The 19,303-nt window shown below is 39.3% G+C and overlaps 2 protein-coding genes across 4 annotated transcripts in view; one reads left to right on the top strand and one right to left on the bottom strand.

The window, feature by feature from the left end:
- The window catches only part of USPL1 (ubiquitin specific peptidase like 1), a 41,906-nt gene extending 30,370 nt beyond the window's left edge, over positions 1-11,536 (bottom strand). The window contains exons 1-3 of one of the 2 annotated variants that reach the window (XM_007960058.3): positions 11,374-11,536; positions 8,191-8,357; positions 7,553-7,681 (exon numbers count right to left, since the gene is read on the bottom strand). In XM_007960058.3, the coding sequence (XP_007958249.2) occupies positions 7,553-7,681; positions 8,191-8,289 (228 nt within the window). In that variant the 5' untranslated portion in view covers positions 8,290-8,357; positions 11,374-11,536. The remainder of the gene's footprint in view (positions 1-7,552; positions 7,682-8,190; positions 8,358-11,373) is intronic. The other variant, XM_007960059.3, reaches the window with a different exon arrangement.
- Positions 10,969-19,303, top strand: part of HMGB1 (high mobility group box 1) — a 154,982-nt gene continuing 146,647 nt past the window's right edge. The window contains exon 1 of one of the 2 annotated variants that reach the window (XM_073013183.1): positions 10,969-11,075. The gene's annotated coding sequence lies outside the window, so the exon portion shown is untranslated. Of the gene's footprint in view, positions 11,076-11,891; positions 12,215-19,303 lie in introns of those variants that run through there. The other variant, XM_073013179.1, reaches the window with a different exon arrangement.

Here is a 19,303-nt window from a genome sequence, read left to right as displayed (position 1 = left end):
GTATGATGGGTAAGAATTCCTTAGTCAACGCACATAATCATGTGAAATAATAAATGAAGCCACTAAAATTTTCTTTGAGACAGGGTCTGGCTCTGTCATCCAGGCTGGAGTATAGTGGCATGATCCCAGCTCACTGCAACCTCTGGCTCCTGGGCTCAAGAGAACCTACAACCTCAGCCTCCCAAGTAGCTGGTACTACAGGCGCCTGCCAAGGTATTTCCTGTAGAGACAAGGTTTCACCACATGGCCCAGGCTGCTCTCAAACTCCTAGGTTCTAGCAATCTGCCTGCCTCGGCTTCCCAAAGTGCTGGAGTTCCAGATATGAGCTACCACGCCCAGCCACCATTAAAATGTTTGAGCGACTAAGTTGCAGGGTGATTCGTTTCACACCAACAGGTAACTGAAATGCACTAAATCCCCTCAGATAGCCTCTTCTACCAATTGAACATTACCCTCATAATACTGCACTTACTATGAAATTCTTTAGTATAAATGGACAAGTTCTAGATTCTTCTGACCTTCCAACTAGCTGCAGTCACCATCAATAACAACCTGTCAACATTATGCTTTGAGATTACTTCCTAAGTCCTACCATATGTCAGAAAACTGAGAATCCTTTAAAAATAGCATATGTGTATTCAAAACATCATAAAAAGTTACATATACAAAAAAACCTCTAAAGCAGAATCTCGAAGAGATACCTGCACACCCACATTCATTGCAGCATTACTCCCAATACCCAAAAAGTGAAAACAACTCAATCATCTACAGATAAGTGAATGGATAAAGAAAATGTGGCGTACACATACGGTGGAATATTATTCAACCTTAAAAGTAAGGAATTCCTCATGTCCTTTGCAGGGACATGGATGAAGGTGGAAACCATCATTCTCAGCAAACTAACACAGGAACAGAAAACCAAACACTGCATGTTCTCACTCATAAGTGGGAGCTGAACAATGAGAACACGTGGATACAGAGAGGGGAACATCACACACCGGGCCTGTCTTGGGGTAGGGAGGTAGGGGGGTAGGGGAGGGATAGCATTAGGAGAAATACCTAATGTAGATGACAGGTTGAGGGGTGCAGCAAACCACCATGGCACATGTACACCTATGTAACAAGCCTGCATGTTCTGCACATGTATCCCAGAACGTAAAGTATAATAAATAAACAGAAATACACTGGAGATTAAGACTTAAAAAAAAAAGTAAGGAACTCCTATCACATGCTACAACATGGATGAATCTTGAGGACATTATGCCAAGCAAAATAAGACAGTCACAAAAAAAAGGCAAATATTGTATGATTCTGTTTATATGAAGTACTAAGTCAGATTCATAGAAACAGAAACTAGAAGCTGGGTGCAATGGCTCAAGCCTGTAATCTCAGCACTTTGGGAGACTGAGGCAAGAACACCTGAGGTCAGGAGTTCAAGACCAGCTGGCCAACATGGTGAAACCCTGTCTCTACTAAAAATACAAAAAAAAAAAAAAAAATTAGCTAGGCAAGGTGGCATGCCCCTGTAGTCCCAGCTACTCGGGAGGCTGAGGGAGGAGAACTGCTTGAACCCGCAGGCAGACGTTGCAGTGAGCGGAGATCACGCCACTGCACTCCAGCCTGGGCAACACAGCAAGATTCGAGACTCCGTCTCAAAAGAAAAAAAAGAAACAGAAACTAGAATGGTTGCCAGAAGCTGGGGGAGAGGAAAACGGGAAGTAGTTATTTAAAGGGTACAGAGTTTCAGTTTTGCAAGATGAAAAAAAGTTCGAGATCTGCTGCACAAGTGATACACCTAATACTCCTGAACTCTATACTTAAAAATGGTTCAGATGATAAATTTTTTTACAATTTAAAAATCAAAACAAATTTTTTTAACAGAAAAAAAATTCCTGAGATGAAAACCCTTTGTGAATCTCAAGCAGTCAAGATCATGGTATATGCATCCTACTTACACCTCTACTTTATTCAAAACAAAAAAAAGAAAGAAAAGAACAGTAATAAACCATAAGAGGCCCCAGAACTGCAAAACTTAGTGATTTTCATCCACAGTGTCTTCACTGACTTTTCTTTACATAATCTGTGCTCCCACCATAGGCCAATCTGGAATATAATTTGTCCTTGCCCCGATGTTTCCCTTATAAATTAACAATTTCAGATTTTTATCTTTATTTTTTCTTTTATAAAAGTTTGTTGCCTCTTTTCACATGTTCTAAAGATTTGTATTTCTTTATGCCTGACTTGTTTCTATTTACAGTGAACATGTATCATTTTTATAACCAGAATAAAGCTTTTAAGCTGTCTTCAATAAAGTCATAAAAATATACACAAAGCATTAGTATTTTAGCCCAGCACCACCATCTAGTATCATTTAAAATCCAATGCTGAAAAAAACCTAATCCTGTCTCTTTCACTGAGTTTTGGAGCAGCTTAAGTAAACTCTGTACTCATTCTTGTGAAATAGGAAAAAGGAAAACATATCATGTCTTCTTATACTTATATAAGTAATTATCAACAAGGTATGGCCAAAGAAAATTATAATAATAATGTATTCATTTTACAAATGGAGAAAACAAAAAAATCTTTTCTTTGATTACTTAACCTTAATGATTTAAAAACTTTATTATAAATTTCATCGGTTTTTTAAAAAGACTAATTAAATGTTCCAAAGTAAACGCTGAATGATAGACTACTCCACAAAAAAAAAAAAATGTTAAAACTTCCTACTGTTTAAAAACACTTGAGAGTTTCAATTTGGTATAATTTTGGACCAGTCTTGAATATCAGTGTACAAATCAAGGAACATTTTAATGTAAATACCTGATTAAAAGGGGTTTTCCAAATGGTTCTTTGCAATTTATAGCACAGTAAACTCCAAATTTTATAACAGAACTCTTTTGAAATAATTTGATTCAGAGGACTTACACAGGGATCAGCAAAGTTTACGGATAAACGGCTAGATGATAAATATTTAGATTTTATGAGCCACGTAGTCTGTGACAACGACCCAACTCTGTTGTTGTATGCAAAAGAAGCCATGAACAATACATAAATGATGGAGCATGGCTATGTTCCGGTAAAACTTTATTTATGAACACTGAAATCTGAATTTCATTTAATTTTCACTTATTATGAAAGGGTATTCTTCTTTGTTTTTTTTTGTTTTGTTGTTGTTGTTGTTTGAGACAGAGTCTCCTCTGTCACCCAGGCTGGAGTGCAGTGGCTCAAACCTTGACTCACTGCAACCTCTGCCCCGGCTTCAAGTGATTCTCCTGCCTCAGCCTCCCAAGTAGCAGGGATCACAGGCACATGCCACCACACCCGGCTACTTTGTATTTTTAGTAGAGACGGGTTTCACCATGTTGGCCAGGCTGGTCTCAAACTCCCGACCTCAAGAGAATCCACCCGCCTCAGCCTCCCAAAGTGCTGGGATTACAGGTGTGAGCCACCGCACCTGGCCTTTCTTTTGATTTTTTCTGGCATTTTTTCTTATGATACTTTCCTAACCATTTAAAAAACATAAAAATCATTCCTTGCTTGTGCATCATACAAAATGTTTGCTCACCCCTGGTGTAAACCAATCTACTTCATAAAGTACATTGGGCTCTTATTGCTGACTAGAAATTTAAAAAACAATAATAAATTACTCACATTCCTTTTAACATTTCCAAAGTATATACTTAAAATTCTTGATTATATGTTTTTTGCCTTGTCACTTAAAAAAGAATGCTTCAAAAACCAAAAGTCCGGGCCAGGCGTGGTGGTTCACGCCTGTAACCCCAGCATTTTGGGAGGCCAAGGCGGGTGGATCACCTGAGGTCAGGAGATCAAGATCACCCTGGCCATAGTGAAACCCCATCTCTACTAAAAATACAAAAATTAGCTGGGCATGGTCGCGCATGCCTGTAATCTCAGCTACTCAGGAGGCTGAGGCAGAAGAATCCCTTGAACCATGGAGTCGGAGGTTGTGGTGAGCCGAGATCGTGCCACTGCACTCCAGCCTGGTGACAGAGCAAGACTGTGTCTCTCAAACAAAACAAAACAAAACAAAAAAACAAGCAAAACTAAAAATCCATGTAGTGCATCTAACTTTAATAGCCAAAAACCTATCTCCTGAGGACTAGGACTTCTCTATTCTTATGGTCCTGATCTTCCCCCCAAAACCTTGCTCTTCCAAGTCTTCCCAGTTCAGTAATTAGCGATTCCATTCTTCTAATTTTTCAAGCCAAAAATCTTGGAACCATCCTTGATTCCTCTTTCCAACCCCATATTCCAATCTTTCAGCAAATCCTGTTGGCTTTACCTTCAAAGTATAAACTCCAACCATGCCTCAACACCTCTGCCACCACCCTCTACCCCAGAATACTGCAACTGCCTTTGACTAGTCCAAAGGGAAAAAAGCTTTTTTTCCTTTCTACTTATCAATCTAAATAAAAAGAGAGAGAGAGAAGCTTTTAAAAAGAAAGTGACATTTATTCAGGAATAAAGTATTCCAATGGGAATACACATGCCACAGTAAACTGTGTTCAGGGAGGTAAGGGAAGACAAAAGGTTTTTAAAGGAAACTGAGGAGGATCACATACTTGTTTTGAGATAATTACCCTTGGCTACAAGGATCAATAACAAGGATGACACCAGTCCACGGCTGGACCAGGCAGTTGTTGGGCAGATGTTCTTGCAGAAGTATCTTCTGTGTAAGTGATGACTGTCTTTGTGCAAGGCTGTGGTTTTTGCAGTCTTTTGGGATATTCTGGTATTTATGCATGAAAGCTCTCTCTTCATAGCCTTTCCTGGCTCTATTTGTCTTTTTTTTTTTTTTTTTTAATAGAGACAGGGTCTCACACTCTGTCATCCTGGCTGGAATGCAGTGGTACAATCACAGCTCACTGCAGCCTGGACCTCCTGGGCATGGTGCTGTGCACCTGTAGTCCCCCTCCCAGGTAGCTGGGACTACAGACACACACCACCATGCCCAGCTAATTTAAAAAAATTTTTTTTAGAGACAAGGCCACACTATGTTGCATAGGCTGGTCTCCATTTCCTAGGATCAAGCAATCCTCCTGCCTGCCTCAGTCTCCCAAAGTGTTGGGATTACAGTTGTCAGCCGCTTGCCTGACCAGGCAGGAATTTTTTTTTTTTTTTTTTTTTGAACACAAATGACTCCATTTTGATTCTGACAATTTTCATATATTCTGTCCTTCCAGCACACTTTTGTGACCAGAGGTGTGGGGGCTTTTTCCCCACACCCAGCAATTCTCCAGAGGACACCAAATGGGTATCCTATAATCCAATTCCATTTTGATGTTATCTACCTAGAGACCATGTCAGATCCTACAGGTTGAGGGCTCAGTTCCACGACTCCCTCCACTTCAGATGCCAATCCCACATCCAGAACCCCAGTATATCTGACTGACTGGCTACAAAGGTTCCCACTCCCGCTTCTTGGGCATAACTAGCTTGCAAGGATGGCTCACAGAACTCAAACAGACACTTAACGTTTATTGGTTTATCCTAAAGGATGTTCTAAAGGATACAGATGAAGAAATGAGTAGAGCAAGGTATGGGGCAGAAGAGGTATGAAGCTTCCACTTCCTCTGGGCATGCCGCCTCCACATGGCACCAGCCCCTCCAGCAACCCAGACACTCGTTAAACCCAAATCTTCATATTTTTATACAGCTTCATCTCCAGCCCCTCCACTCCTTTCCTGGAGGCCTGTGGGTGGGGCTAAAAGTTCTCACTCATTAACTCTCTAATCATGTGCGCTTTCCAGCTACTTGCCCCATCTGAGGCTATCCACAGCTCCACCCTAAGTCACCACATTAGTATGAACCCCAGTGTTAGCAAACAGGCTCATTATGAATAACAGGACACTCTTGTCACTCAGGAAATTCCAAGAGTTTTAGCTCTGTGACAGAAACCAGAAGAAAGGACCAAATATAATTCATATTATACTATAACTAATCTCCCTGCTTTAGGTCTTGCCCATTACATATATTTTCAACGGTGCAGCCACAGTAATGCTTTTAATACTCAAGTCAACTTATGTCACTCCTCTGCCAACATCTCTGCTATGGTTCCTGGTTCCACCCATAGTAAAAGCCAGAAAGCTTACAATGGCCTATAAAACCCTACTTGGTCCAGCTCCCCCATTATTTTTCTGATCCACCTTCTATCGCCCTGCTGGTTTCATTGCAGTAGCACAAATATCACAGGCAGCCTCCATTCTCCCAGGGCCTCCCTGGAACTTGCTTCCCCTGCCTACCAAGCTCGCTGCTCTTCACCTCTTTCAGGCTTTTGCTCGAATTTCACTTTCTTATTGAAGCATTGCCCTCACCAACCTAATTAAAATTGCAAACTCCCCCTACTTTGGCATTCCAGTCTCTACTGCCTTATTTTCCTCCACAGCACTTTTTATCACATGACACAGAAACACATACTTGTTTATTGTCTTTCCCACTCTACGACATAACCTCCTTAAGGGCAAGAAATTTTTGTTCTATTATTGTATCCTAACATTGTATCTGGAACAATGCCAAACAGTGACACTCATAAAAAAACCATTGAATATATGCATAAAGAAATTTATATTTGTAGACATGCCTGGGATTACTTTACTTCAAATTATACCCAGCATAAGTATCTATTAACAACCACGTGATTAAGTCTAGTATTTTCCAAACCTGGCTGGCTGATGATCAGACTCATCCTCAAATGTTACAAAACCACAGAATTCTGGGCCAATTCTACTGAATCAGCATCTGGGGTTGATACTCAGAAATTTATTAAAAGCACTCTAGGTAATTCTGATGAACTGTTAATTTTTTGCTGGAATAAACAGATCCAAAATTAGAAGTCTGTATTCCAACCACAGCTCTGCCACTGTATCAGGATCTTATGTTCCTAAACCCTCTGAAATCCATCTATTTTCTTATTCATGAAATAGGAATACAAATCCTGCAAAGTTTTCAGAATTAAATGTGTATGAGACAGTCTCATAAACTGTCAAATACAATAAAATGTGGAGTATTATAGAATTTAATGAGCTGCTATATAAAAGCTATACCAGTGGGTACAAATTACTACAATTTTAAAAGCTATTTAGAGCTTCTAAAAGGGTCTTTTAGACTTTACAAGATTCTATGCTCTATCTGGTTCAGAGTATATATACTGGTTTTAGACTAAGCAATTTCCAAAACAATCTTCCAGGTACATTAGAGATTCGCAACTTTTCCCATCAGTTGCAAAGATAAACCAAAGAGATGAGAGAGTAACTACTATACGCTAATAGCTAACAATGACCTCCAAAAGGTTAAAAAAAAGAACTTGAAATGTATTTTCTCCTCTCTCAAGTCAAATGGCAATAAAAACAAAGATCTTTATGCAATCAGGGAAAGGTAGGTGGAAAAATAACATTGTATACCAGACAGACTTAGAAACTGAGATTACATATTAAAAATCCAGCCTAAAAAGCAAAAAATGAGTAAACTTTTAAAACAAGAAAAAAGCAAAAGAAAAAAGAAAAATCTTATATATACAAGATTAATACTTTACCTGCAGATCCTCACACAAAAAGATAGATTCTTGAAAACTAATTCGGTAAGTCTTCAAGGCTTTTAACTTTCCCTTCTCTCTACACGCAGGGCAATACCCATCTGATGGAACTTTAGCTGAATCATAATTCTAAAAGAGAAATAAAGCAAATTAAAATATAGACATTCCTACAATATATCAAAATATTAAAAGTTAGATGGAAAGGTAACCAGAAAAAATTATAATTTTCTATTACAAATATCCTGGCAAGATATTTTAAACATGGCAAATAAAAGAAATGCATATAAGCCTTTAAATACAGCTATTATTCCAAAAAGAATTATGTTATGGTTTTAAATATTAAATGTTAAGTGTTAAGAATAGCATCAATTTTATTTGTAAGAAAAAAAGTAACATCAACTACCAGGGAGAATTTATGTACCATATTTTCAAAGAACAGTAAATCATAAGGTCTATGTTTTATTTACACTTTCATGTATCAATAAAACACAGAGAGGTAAACACATTAAAACAATCTTTCGCCATTACTGTAAGATTTCCGTGGAAGACACAATTTTTACATCGAAATTGAATTTAAGTCTGAAAAATACAGAAAAAAAAAACAACTTTGCACTCAGGCAAAAAATAAGTTCACTAACTTTTCCCAAATACCCCACCATGTGGAGTGAAGATATCCCTATATCAGTCCCTGGTCCAATCACTGGCAAACCATTTCCAATCTTCGGAGAATCCATCATTCCGAGTCATTGGCTAATTTATGTCACTTGAGACATGTCAATATCACTAACGATTTTTTCAATGAACCCTGGAAAAAAAAAGTCAATAGACAATTAAATAAAAATTCTATTTACTATAAAAAGAACCATGCTATTTTACAAGACGTATATATTAAGCAGATTTTGAGGGCTATATGTCCTGGAATAAACATATTCTACAATTATAATCTTGAAGTGAAAATGATACCTACATTTACAAACCTAGCAAATTTGTGAACAGAGGGCAGTGACCAGTTTTCACAGCAGACTCATTTGTGAACAAATTAAATAAAACTTGTAGTAGAAGTAGCTACTATTTAAGGCAAACTATATTGACCAGAATTTGAAAACCTAACTTCTTAGAGTCTATGTACAATTTGAAACAAGTATGCCAGCATTACACAGAGAAAAACCCCAGATCCGTTGTGCCGCTATCTGACAGGAACAAAAGAAACAATGAACCATCTATTCCATATATTCCTATTGTTTTCAACTACCAAGAACATTAATACTTCATCAGTTGGGAAAAATACTACAATACTACTTATTAAAAGCTGCTAACAAATTATTATTTGTAAATGATCTAATTTACACCACATTTAACCTCTTTTGTTATCAGAACAAAAATATAAACACCGTCCTAATACAAATTACATATGTGGCAAGCTTGTTTTGAGCTTAGTCCCATGGCATAGAACTACATTTAATAGAGTAAAAATTACGAGAGACCGGAGCTCAGTGTAAGCAAAAAATAATTAAGAGCATTTTAATTGTGGGTTTACAATTATAGGAAAATCAAATGCAGGAGACCTTTAGGGCAGAGGAGAATTACCACTTAGCAGAAATGTTGTAAAATAATTCTAGGCATAAGTCTTTCCCAAATCGGAAGCCATGATTCTATGACACCCATCTCCTGGGAATCGATGGCTCATAATTCACTTTAAAAGCTAATTATGCTATTCTGGTTCAGCTATATAAACTTCACAAACCTTTCAAGCCAAGGAATAACTTCAAAAATAAAACTGCTTTTTAAAGAAAGTATCAGTGAATCTTAATTTTCTATTCCTGAAGAAATAACCATAAGACAGCGTTTCTCAACTGCAGCACTACAGATAACTCTGACCAAACAATTGTTTGTGAAGGCTGTCCTATGCACTGATGATGTTTGGCAGCGTCACTGACCTTCACCCTCTAGATCCAACAGTCAAAAGTTTCCTCACTTGCCAAATGTCCCCCGGTAGGCAAAATCACCCCTTCTAGTGAGAAGTACTGATGCTAACTTTGTTTTCTTTCTTTTTAGGCACAGACAACTTATTACCCTTTGGCTGGTTCTATTTACAATCTACTTACAAAAGGGAACTATGTAGGAGTCAAACTTCCATGGTTCCTGCTTTGCAGGCTTTGTACCTGCGGATCTTGGTCCCGAAACTTACTTGTAAAATTAGTTTCTTCTAAGAATTAAATGAGATAAAGGATGTAAAAAGTTTAGCACCTGACAAATTAAAGCTACTATTTGGTGCTAATTTTATACTTCATTCTGCGTAGAGAAGCAGTACACGTCGTATCATTCTCCGGTACTCTCAAACAGGAAACTAGTAGGCTATGTACCTTGAATAAACTGTTTTTGATGAAAATTTCCAACTACCTGAGGGAACCTAGAAAACTTTTTCAAATCAAACAGTTTTCTCTGTCTCTCTCAATTATAAAACATAAAAAGCCTCCAAATCTGCTCTCCTGATGCCGTCACCCAACATTTCAGCGGGAAAAAGATAGGTTGGTGGTTGAAATCCTGAATATATAGAATCCCCCAAAAGAAAATTCATTTACTACCAGAGGTTTATTTGTCCATATGGAGGCCATAAAAAAATACCAGAGATGGGCTCCCCAGGTCTTCTTCCAAATACAATTCACTTCGACTTAAATACAAAATCCTGGGGTGGATTTTACAACTTAATTTGACCCTAAGTAGCTGCTCTTCCTCCCTTCAAAAACAATCTGCTCCTCCTTCCCATATCTCACTTAAATGTGGGCATCTCCATCCTTCGAAACACACAGGCTAGAAAGTCTGAGTTGTTCCCTATTCCTTATTTCCCTCTTTGCACAGTAAGTCACCAAATTCTGTGGACAGTTCTGTGGAAAGGTCTCAAATCTCTACCTCTTTCCCTTCCATATCACTGTCAAAATGACGCCCCTATAAGTCTAAGCCTGCCAATGCTTAGCTTAAAATTCTCTATTCACTCCAGCCTGATTACAGCAAAGTCCGTCAAAACAGCCCAATATAACCTAACGGTAGTACTACGACCTAAAGCTCACTGTACTGTGAAAACAACCCAGCTTTCCCGTTCTATCTTCCTCAGCTCTACTTCACCCCCAGCATCTTTCTTCTAATATCCCCTTTTCATACTTCTGTGGGCCACTTATACTCCAGAAGCCTTAATGTGAATTATTAGCCAAGCATGAACCCAGTTATATAGCACAATGAACGTGTCAAGCTGGCCCTGGGAATCGCAACAAGTATGCAATTAAACTTAATTCACACTCCTGTGTGCAAAATGGAGAAACCCAGGGAAACAGCTGTTCGAAGAGGGGGCCTTATACCCACCCATTTGAGCTTGCCTTCCGAGAGCGAGTAGGCTCGGCACGTGAACTGTCAAGAGCGAGGCCACAACCCACCTGGAAGCCGAAGAACAGGGTCGGCTTTCTGCACCTGGCCCTGTCTGGTACCAAACCCAACTATTTTGAATCAGAGACGAACAGGACCAAAGGAGGTAAGTTTCAACACCCAACCTAAGAAGCCCCAAGAGGCACAGGGTCCGTTAACCCTGCCCAACTCCACGCTCCTTGGAAAACGAAAACAAACTCTGGTTTCTCTTCAGCGTTCACCTCTCTGAGCCCAAACGGATCTGTAAGTCCAACTCTATACCTTAATCATCAGTCTTTCCCACTTGAACCCCGTCCCAGCCTAGCCCATCCTTTCAGCGCGCCGACTACCCCATAGGTCATCCCAGCTCTGTTTCTTTTCCCAATTTCGAGAGCGGAAAGAAACCCCTCCCTCTTCTCCGTTACCTGCCGCGGGCACTCTCCTTCTTGGTACCGGGTCGATCGGAACTCCCGTTCCAGCTTGATTTCCACCCTAGTTGCAACGTTCAACCCACGTTCCCCTCGGACTGCTCCTCCCCCACTCGCGTTTTCACTAGGAAGGCGGCTTCCGGCTTCAGTCCGCGGCAAAAGAGTCCTCCTTCCTGCTGCACGCAGGGCCTGAAAGAACGGAGGCGTGGCGGGGAAGGTGAAGACGTGAGCACTTCCGGTCGCGCTCCGCAGAGGCGTGGCTGTCCGCCCTGTGGCCGCAGACGCAGTTGCGACTGCGGCGACGAGGAGGGGCGGGGCCGGTGGTTGCTGAGCCCGCCATGTGTGAGTGGCTGGGTTTGGGGAGGCGACGTTTCTGGAAGCTGCTGGAAAGCGCCCGAGTGGCGGAGGTGGCGCCAGCGGCCAGGGGGTGGGGCGTGATTAAAACTAGTGCGCGGCCTGCTGCGGAGGGATTACGCTGAGGAAAGAGACCGGCTTCTGCGTCGCTGTTCCGTGGTCCGCGCGAGCGTGATCGGGAGCCGCTGGGCCCTGGGGTGACCCGCGGAGGTGGGAGAGGGAAGGGCTCCCGAAGCCGGCGGAGGTGCCATGGAGCCTCTCCGCCGGCGCGGCCTTCACAGCAGGGTCGCGCTGGGCATCCGTAGTCCGCTCTCCCAAAGCCTCAGTGGAGCCGAAGCTGCCACAGAGTGCATGTTCACAAAGGGTCATCACACACGGAGCTGCCCCTCCCTGTCTCCCTAGAGCCCATCTTCGAGGCCAGGGGCTTTTCTACCAGGATTCTGGGGTGTTTCTCCTCCTTTCCTCCCTCCCAGATCTTCTCACGGTAAGGGGAGCAGCGAAAGCACAGGGACTTTGCATTCCACGACCCGTTCTGACTAGTCAGCAGCCGTTCTGTCCCTGCTGCACTAATTCCAGCTGCCCTGCCTTGTTTTAACTTCAGAGAAAGGGGGAGTTCTCATTTGATAAGTTTAAGCCTCTGCTTTCGTAGGAAGGTCATGTGGCTTAAGGGACATCGTGACCGCGTATGCTATTTCTGCCTGTGCATTCTAAATCTTGGGGGCAGCATATTCCAGAAGTCCTTTTGGTCGATTGGTTATGTGTCCTAGGATAACATTTTGTAGTTTCAGACCATTTCTTTACAGACTAACCACAATTGGTATTTTGGAGTGTGGGATTTTTTAGTCGTCTCAAACTAAATGGTTATATTCTGGAATAATGCTGATAATTTGGGTAGGGTGGTGTGGAGGAAACAACTCTCGTGTAGAATAAATTATTTAGTAAAAAGGATTTTAGTTTTTGGTACTTCTGAATGCAAATGGCCAAGGAATCCAGCAGAGTTTGTTGGGGTTTCTCCAGACAAAAATAGGCTGGTTAGTTTACCTTTTTCTGTTGCTTTACTAGATTATTAATGTATTTGTATATCTAAGATCTAGCTAGTTAGGTTTTTCTTTTTTATGAATTGTGATTAAAATTGGACAAAGTAGTACTTCCTCCTGAAATAGCCAAAACTCAGAGGGTTGTTTTCTTGCTCTCCACTGCTACTTCCATTTTTAGAATGGAATACACTATTTGTAAAAAACAAACTTGCTGAGTATTAACTCATAAATTGAACAAAACAATTGGTTCAGTTAAAATATAGCTACAATTGTAAGACTGCAAAATAACATCGCCAAACTGAATTATATTTTTTAAAACATTGTTGTCTGCAAAGTTGAATTTTAGTCTTTTAGTGTAAATTTGATATTTTTTCAGAAAAATAATTAGTAACAGAAACAAAATGGAGGTGGGGCTTGAGTTGTAAAGAGAAAGGAAAGGATTTTAGTGTGTTCTGTGTTTTCGCTGTAGAGCTTTTTCCCCTTGTAAAAGGTAGTACAAGACTCACAAGATAAAGAGAAGAACTTTGATACAGGAGATCAGCAGAGATTGACTAGAAAACAAACCCCTTTCGTTTATATTATAGAGTAACGGTCCAAGTTGAGAATAATGTATACGTATCTGCTTATTCCTATATATTTGAAATGCTTTTTTTACATATCCTGGTCCTAGACAGAGTGCAGTACCTTCCAGTGGGATTAAAGCTCATTGCCTCCATCCGCTTGTGAGCAGTGTGGGACAGAAATTTTATTGACCTATTTCCAGTTATAAACTCATGGTTTAAAGGGAGGAAGCTTTTATTAAATTAATAACTAACGAACAGCTGCAGTAGTTCAGTGCTGTATGATTAGGATTTTCTTTTTTTTCTCCCCCTCATTTTAGCCACTCACGATGTCAGCTCTTGCGCCTTCTGCTAAGTTAGATTCCTTAACCACTTAACCACAGTACAAGTCTTTGGCCCAAACCTGGAATATAAAAGCTACTTGCTATGATTTATTTTTCTAGTCTCATCAAAAAGATGAGAGTCGAAGTGACTGGCTCTGCTTTCTAGAAGCACTCTATGAGTACAGTCTGTAATCCCACGTCTCAGACTAACATTCAGAAAGCGCTGAAAACCAAAAACTTCTTAGCTTGGCAACAAAATTCACTTGGTAGCAAAATATGACCTGAACTATTGAGAAGCTGTATATAGTCTTTATCCCATGTGTTTTGCTGAAACTATATTAATATGTTTGATTATGGGATGCTGTCCTTGGCCGCTGGTATGTGGGATGTTATATATTGGTTTATATACCTTGTAACACTTAAAAATTGTATGAAATTCTTATTTCTAAAACATCCAACCCTAGGGTTTTAGTTAAGGAATTGTAAACCTGTATTCATATTTTTGGCAACACACTTGTGCTATGCGTGTGTATATTTAAAAAATGAAGACATTTTAGTTCTTTCAGTAAATTCATATATGTTAGGATAGCAAAAGTACGTGTGTCATATTGTGTGTCTGTCATATCGTGCATCTATCGTATTGTATACATGCAATGATAGAGGTATGCACAGCATATTCGTAAGTGTAGCCGTATAGTGATCCAAATAAGAAATTAGTAGTTTAAGGGCTTAAGGTTAGTTTATACTTTAGGCCCTAAAATTTAGATAAAACATGACAACTCAGCCAGGTGTGGTGGCTCACACCTGTAATCCTAGTACCTTGGGAGGCTGAGGGGGGTGGATCATGAGGTCAGGAGTTCAAGACCAGCCTGGCCAAGGTGGTGAAACCCTGTCTCTGCTAAAAAAAAAAAAAAAAAAAAAAAAAATACAAAAATTAAGTGGGCACGGTGGGAGGCGCTTGTAATCCCAGCTACTCGGGAGGCTAAGGCAGGGAGAATTGCTTGAACCCCGGAGGTTAGAGATTGCATTGAGCTGAGATCACACCACTGCACTCAAGCCTGGGCGACACAGCGAGACTCTGTCTCAAAAAAAAAAAAACAATGACAGCTCGTAATGTAGCCCAAACTTACTTGGTTCTGTTTTGCCCATAGAAAATGAGAAGATGGCATGATAATAGTGTAGAGTTGATACTGGAATATCTGACATCTAATCCCATGTCTTCTGCTGTGTGACCTTACGCAAGTCACTGAATTTTTAAGGTCTCAGTTTACAGATCTATAAAAGGAGAAGTTTGGAATAGATGGTTGTCTTAAGGAAAGTTCCTTACAGTTTCAACATTCCATATGTGGGTATTTACTCTTAGAAGTACCACCTACTTCAAAAAGTTTTTGCTACTAAGGGTGTGATCCCATTTCATCTCAAATTGCTGTCTTGCTGATCTAAACTTGTCATTTTGTTCATAGAAAACACATTTATTCACATGGTTCAAAATTCAAAAGGTACAAAAGGATACTCAGTGAAGTCATTTTCTGCCTAGGAAGCAACGAGTGCTACCAGTTTCTGGTACATTTTTCAGAAAAATTGTACACATGTGAGAGCAAATAAATTACTATATATATTTTATTTTTATTCCCTTTTTCTATGTAAATGGTACATACCATGCATGGTGATTATGTACCTTATTTGTTCACTTAACCTTAAAAGTTGTTCTGTTATTATTTAAGGTATTTCCTTATTTTTATGGCTGCATAATCTTCCATTTTATAATGTACCATTATTTCATCAACCCTATCCTTTTGAACATTTAGGTGTTTTTTTTTTCCAGATCTTTATTAAAGAGCATTGTGCAATGAAGACCTTTCTACGTACATCATTCTCCACATATGTGACTGTATTTGTGCCCTAGCCAGTGGTATGGCTGGGTCCTGTCTACTTTGACTTATGTGTTCTCTATGCCAGTATTGTATAGTGGAGCCAACACCCTATTGACTCTAAAGTAAGCGTATGAGATAAATCACATCACCTGAATGGCTGTTTTTTCATGTGAGCCCTGATAGCATATATGTACATGCATAATATACATATGTATGTGTATGAAGCAAGTAGATTATGTGTAGGGACTTTGTCCTAAACAAACAAACAAATCTTTAAACACTAAAATCATGCCACTGAGCAAGATTTACAATGAGTGGCATGTGAGAACAAAAATGAGTGATGTAACAACAGGTTTGTTCTTTCCAGCTCATGCTTATTCCAAGGCATGTACTCAATTAGTACTCTTAAGCTGATATTTTTCTTTAAAAATTTTTGCCAAGCATATATGGTTGAATTTGTGTAGCATGCAACTTCTAGATATTTCTACTTTACCAGTAAGAAAACAAGGTGTAAGGCTAGGCACAGTGGCTCACACCTGTAATCCCAGCACTTTGGGAGGCTGAGGCAAGTGGATCACTTGAGGTCAGGAGTTCGAGGGTGTGGTGGCACCTGCCTGTAATCCTAGCTACTGAGGAGGCTGAGGCACGAAAATGGCTTGAACCTGGGAGCTAGAGACTGCAGTGACCCGATAGCGTGCCTCTGCACTCCAGCGTGGATCACAGAGATAAGGCTCTGTCAAAAAACAAAACAAAACAAAAGGCCTAAAAGAAGTAAACCATTTACTCAGATTTGCATTAGCAAGGTGGCTGACCTGGTACTAAAACCTACATTCTCTCATTTCTAATCCAGGGCTTTTTCCAGTGTGTTCTCATCATTGGATGTGTAGCTCTAGCAGATTTGAGAATGTCCAGTAATTAGGAACAGCTTTAGGTACATTCACTCTTCCTAGACTCTGGAGCAACCTAAACTTCAGAAAGTAGCGGAGCGTTTTTCCAGTGACAGAATAACGTTCTATAAGTACTTGTTGAGGTAATCACACAACATGCTGATTAGCAATCAGGAAGCCTCCAAATCAAAAAATTAAGTGTATATAAAAAACACTCTTTCCTAATTGGGACGTAGTTGTCACTTCAAAATGAATTCATCAGTCATAAGGACTGGAAGGAATTTAGGATTATTTGGAAATAGGTAGTCTTAGTTTCCCCAGAATTCATGCCATCATTTAATTTAGCCAGAAAATTTAAAATAATTATCACCAGAAAAGGAGAAGTGGTAGTAGAAACAATAGCAAAAGAAAAATAGAAAGTTGGAGGATATGCTTTAGTAACTACATTCACATAGAAGGTTAGATATGCTTTAGTAACTGTATTTGCTTGAAGCTGGCATTGCAGCACATGTCCCTCCCCTTTAGGGCCTCAGCTACCTGCTGACAATGCTAGTCCCCTTCTCTCTACGTAACTGACTCTTCCCATCTTTGGAGTCTTAGCTTGAGTGTCTTGTGTCAAGCTGTCCACCCTATTTGAGGAGCCCTCTACCCCCACTCTAATTGTTACCACCTATTTGTTTTCCTTACAGCATGTGTGTGTGTGTATATATGTGTATGTGTGTGTATGTGTATATGTATGTGTATGTGTGTGTATATATGTATAACACACACATATACATATATTTTTGGCCCCATAGTAGGTTGTGAGAGCTAGGACGACATCTCTTTGGTTCACCATCACCTATATAGTGTCTAGTATACATAGTGCATATTTGTTGATGAATTATCTTGGTGGCTCCCAATTTTCAATTTACATGGCTGATCAAACCTACTTTTAAAACAAAATGTATTAAATAGCCTATTTCCTTCATGTTTGTTTGTTCAGATGTATGCATAATTGGTATGCTTTTCTTATTGAGAAACCTATTATTCATCAATGGCTTTTTTTTTTTTTTTACACTTACTGGTTTTTTATAAAGGATGTTTTAAAGGGTACAGATGAACAGCCAGATAAAGAGATGCACAGGGCCAAAAAGCTTGTATTGAATGTGCAAAGGACTGCCATAAATGCAGGGAGAATACAACGGTGAATAATGCATAGTCCTTATTCCTAAAGAGAAGTAGAAATGTTTGTAAACAAATAGCTTTCATACAAGGTGGAATGAAATAAGTGCTAAATAGAGTTGTACAAGCAATGTTTTGTAGAAGCTATGGAGGAAAAAATGATTAATTTTAATTATAGGAAGGCCCTCACAAAGGTGAATTTTTACTTTGGTCCTCAAAGAAAAATAGAGCACAAGTCATTATAGATGAAGAATAGGGATGAATAAATGTTTAGCTTCACTTTTTAAAAAGTCCTTAAAATAGCTGTAATCCCAGCACTTTGGAAGGCTGAGGTGGGTGGATCACAAGGTCAGGAGTTGGAGACCAGCCTGGCCAGCATGGCGAAACTCCATCTTTACTAAAAATACAAAGAATTAGCTGGGCATGGTGGCACGTACCTGTAGTCCCAACTACTCGGGAATCTGAGGCAGGAGCCTCAGATCCAAGATTGCACCACTGCACTCCAGTCTGGGCAACAGAGCGAGACTCTGTCTCAAAAAAAAAAGCAGTATTGGCCACAAAGGACTCTTATAACGCATTGTTATAAAGCAATCTTTTTTAAAAAATTAGTTAAAAATAAAATGACTCCAGCCATAAATATTATACTTCTGCAACTGAGGATGACTGTAAAATCACTTTAACTGTTTTGACTAGGTTGACAGCTAAGTTGAGGTTCAATTTAATGATTGAATTGTAACTGAGTGCTAATTGGAGCTAGTAATTGTTTAGTAAATGTATCAATTAAGACAAAAACTATTGAATAATGAAAACAGATTCATTTTTTAAAAAGAGATTTTTAAGCCACTTGGTGGTCTTTAATATATGGTTCTCTGCCACATAAGTTAAAATGGGGACTGGTTTTTGGTGTTCTAATCTGATTTTTTAAGTTTATTTTTGTTTCCCTATGTCTGTTTTGCTAAGCAATACAGACCTTCCCACTCTTTTTTTTTTTTTTTTTTTTTTTTTTTTTTTTTTTTTTTTTAGTGTAGGCATTAGATTTACAGATCTCATTTAAACTTGGCCATATATTAATCCCAGTTTTGTTACTTCATACAAAATATGTAACCTCCCTGAGGCTCAGTTTCACTGATAAAATGAAAACATCTACTAATCCCACTTCTGTCATTTAACTAATTTTGTAGCCTCAGGCAAATCATTTAACCTGTCTGAGCTTCAGTTTTTCCATGTATGAAATGAAATTCTCTTAAATGAGGTAAGACATAGGACAATGTCTGGCAGTTAATATGCCCTCACAGCAAATGTTGGTTTTCCCTCACCCTTCCACTTCATCTAAACCCTGCATGTCCTTTACAGATTGCTTTAAATTCTGTTTTCTCTTTCCTTTGCCAGCTCCTAGCACTCTCTTCTAGAGTTGTTGCACTTACCATATATACCATGGATTCTTAAGTGGGTATTACTACAATTGACCCTTGAGCAATATAGGGATTAGGGACCACTCCCTCCTTCCCCATGCTGTTGAAAATCTGCATATAACTTTTGACTGCCAAAAAAATGTAGCTGCTAATAGCTCACTGATGACTGGAAGCTTACTAATAGCATATATTGTTAACTAACACATATTTTATGTTTCATATGTGTTATATACTGTATTCTTACAATAAAGTAAGAGAAAAAAGTTACTAAGAAAATCATAAGGAAAAGTAAATATATTTACTCATCATTAAGTGG

This window comes from Chlorocebus sabaeus, chromosome 3, assembly GCF_047675955.1.
Source record: "Chlorocebus sabaeus isolate Y175 chromosome 3, mChlSab1.0.hap1, whole genome shotgun sequence".
Taxonomy (NCBI): domain Eukaryota; kingdom Metazoa; phylum Chordata; class Mammalia; order Primates; family Cercopithecidae; genus Chlorocebus; species Chlorocebus sabaeus.
Note: the sequence above shows the minus strand (reverse complement) of the source record. Positions and strands in the feature narration are given on the sequence as shown.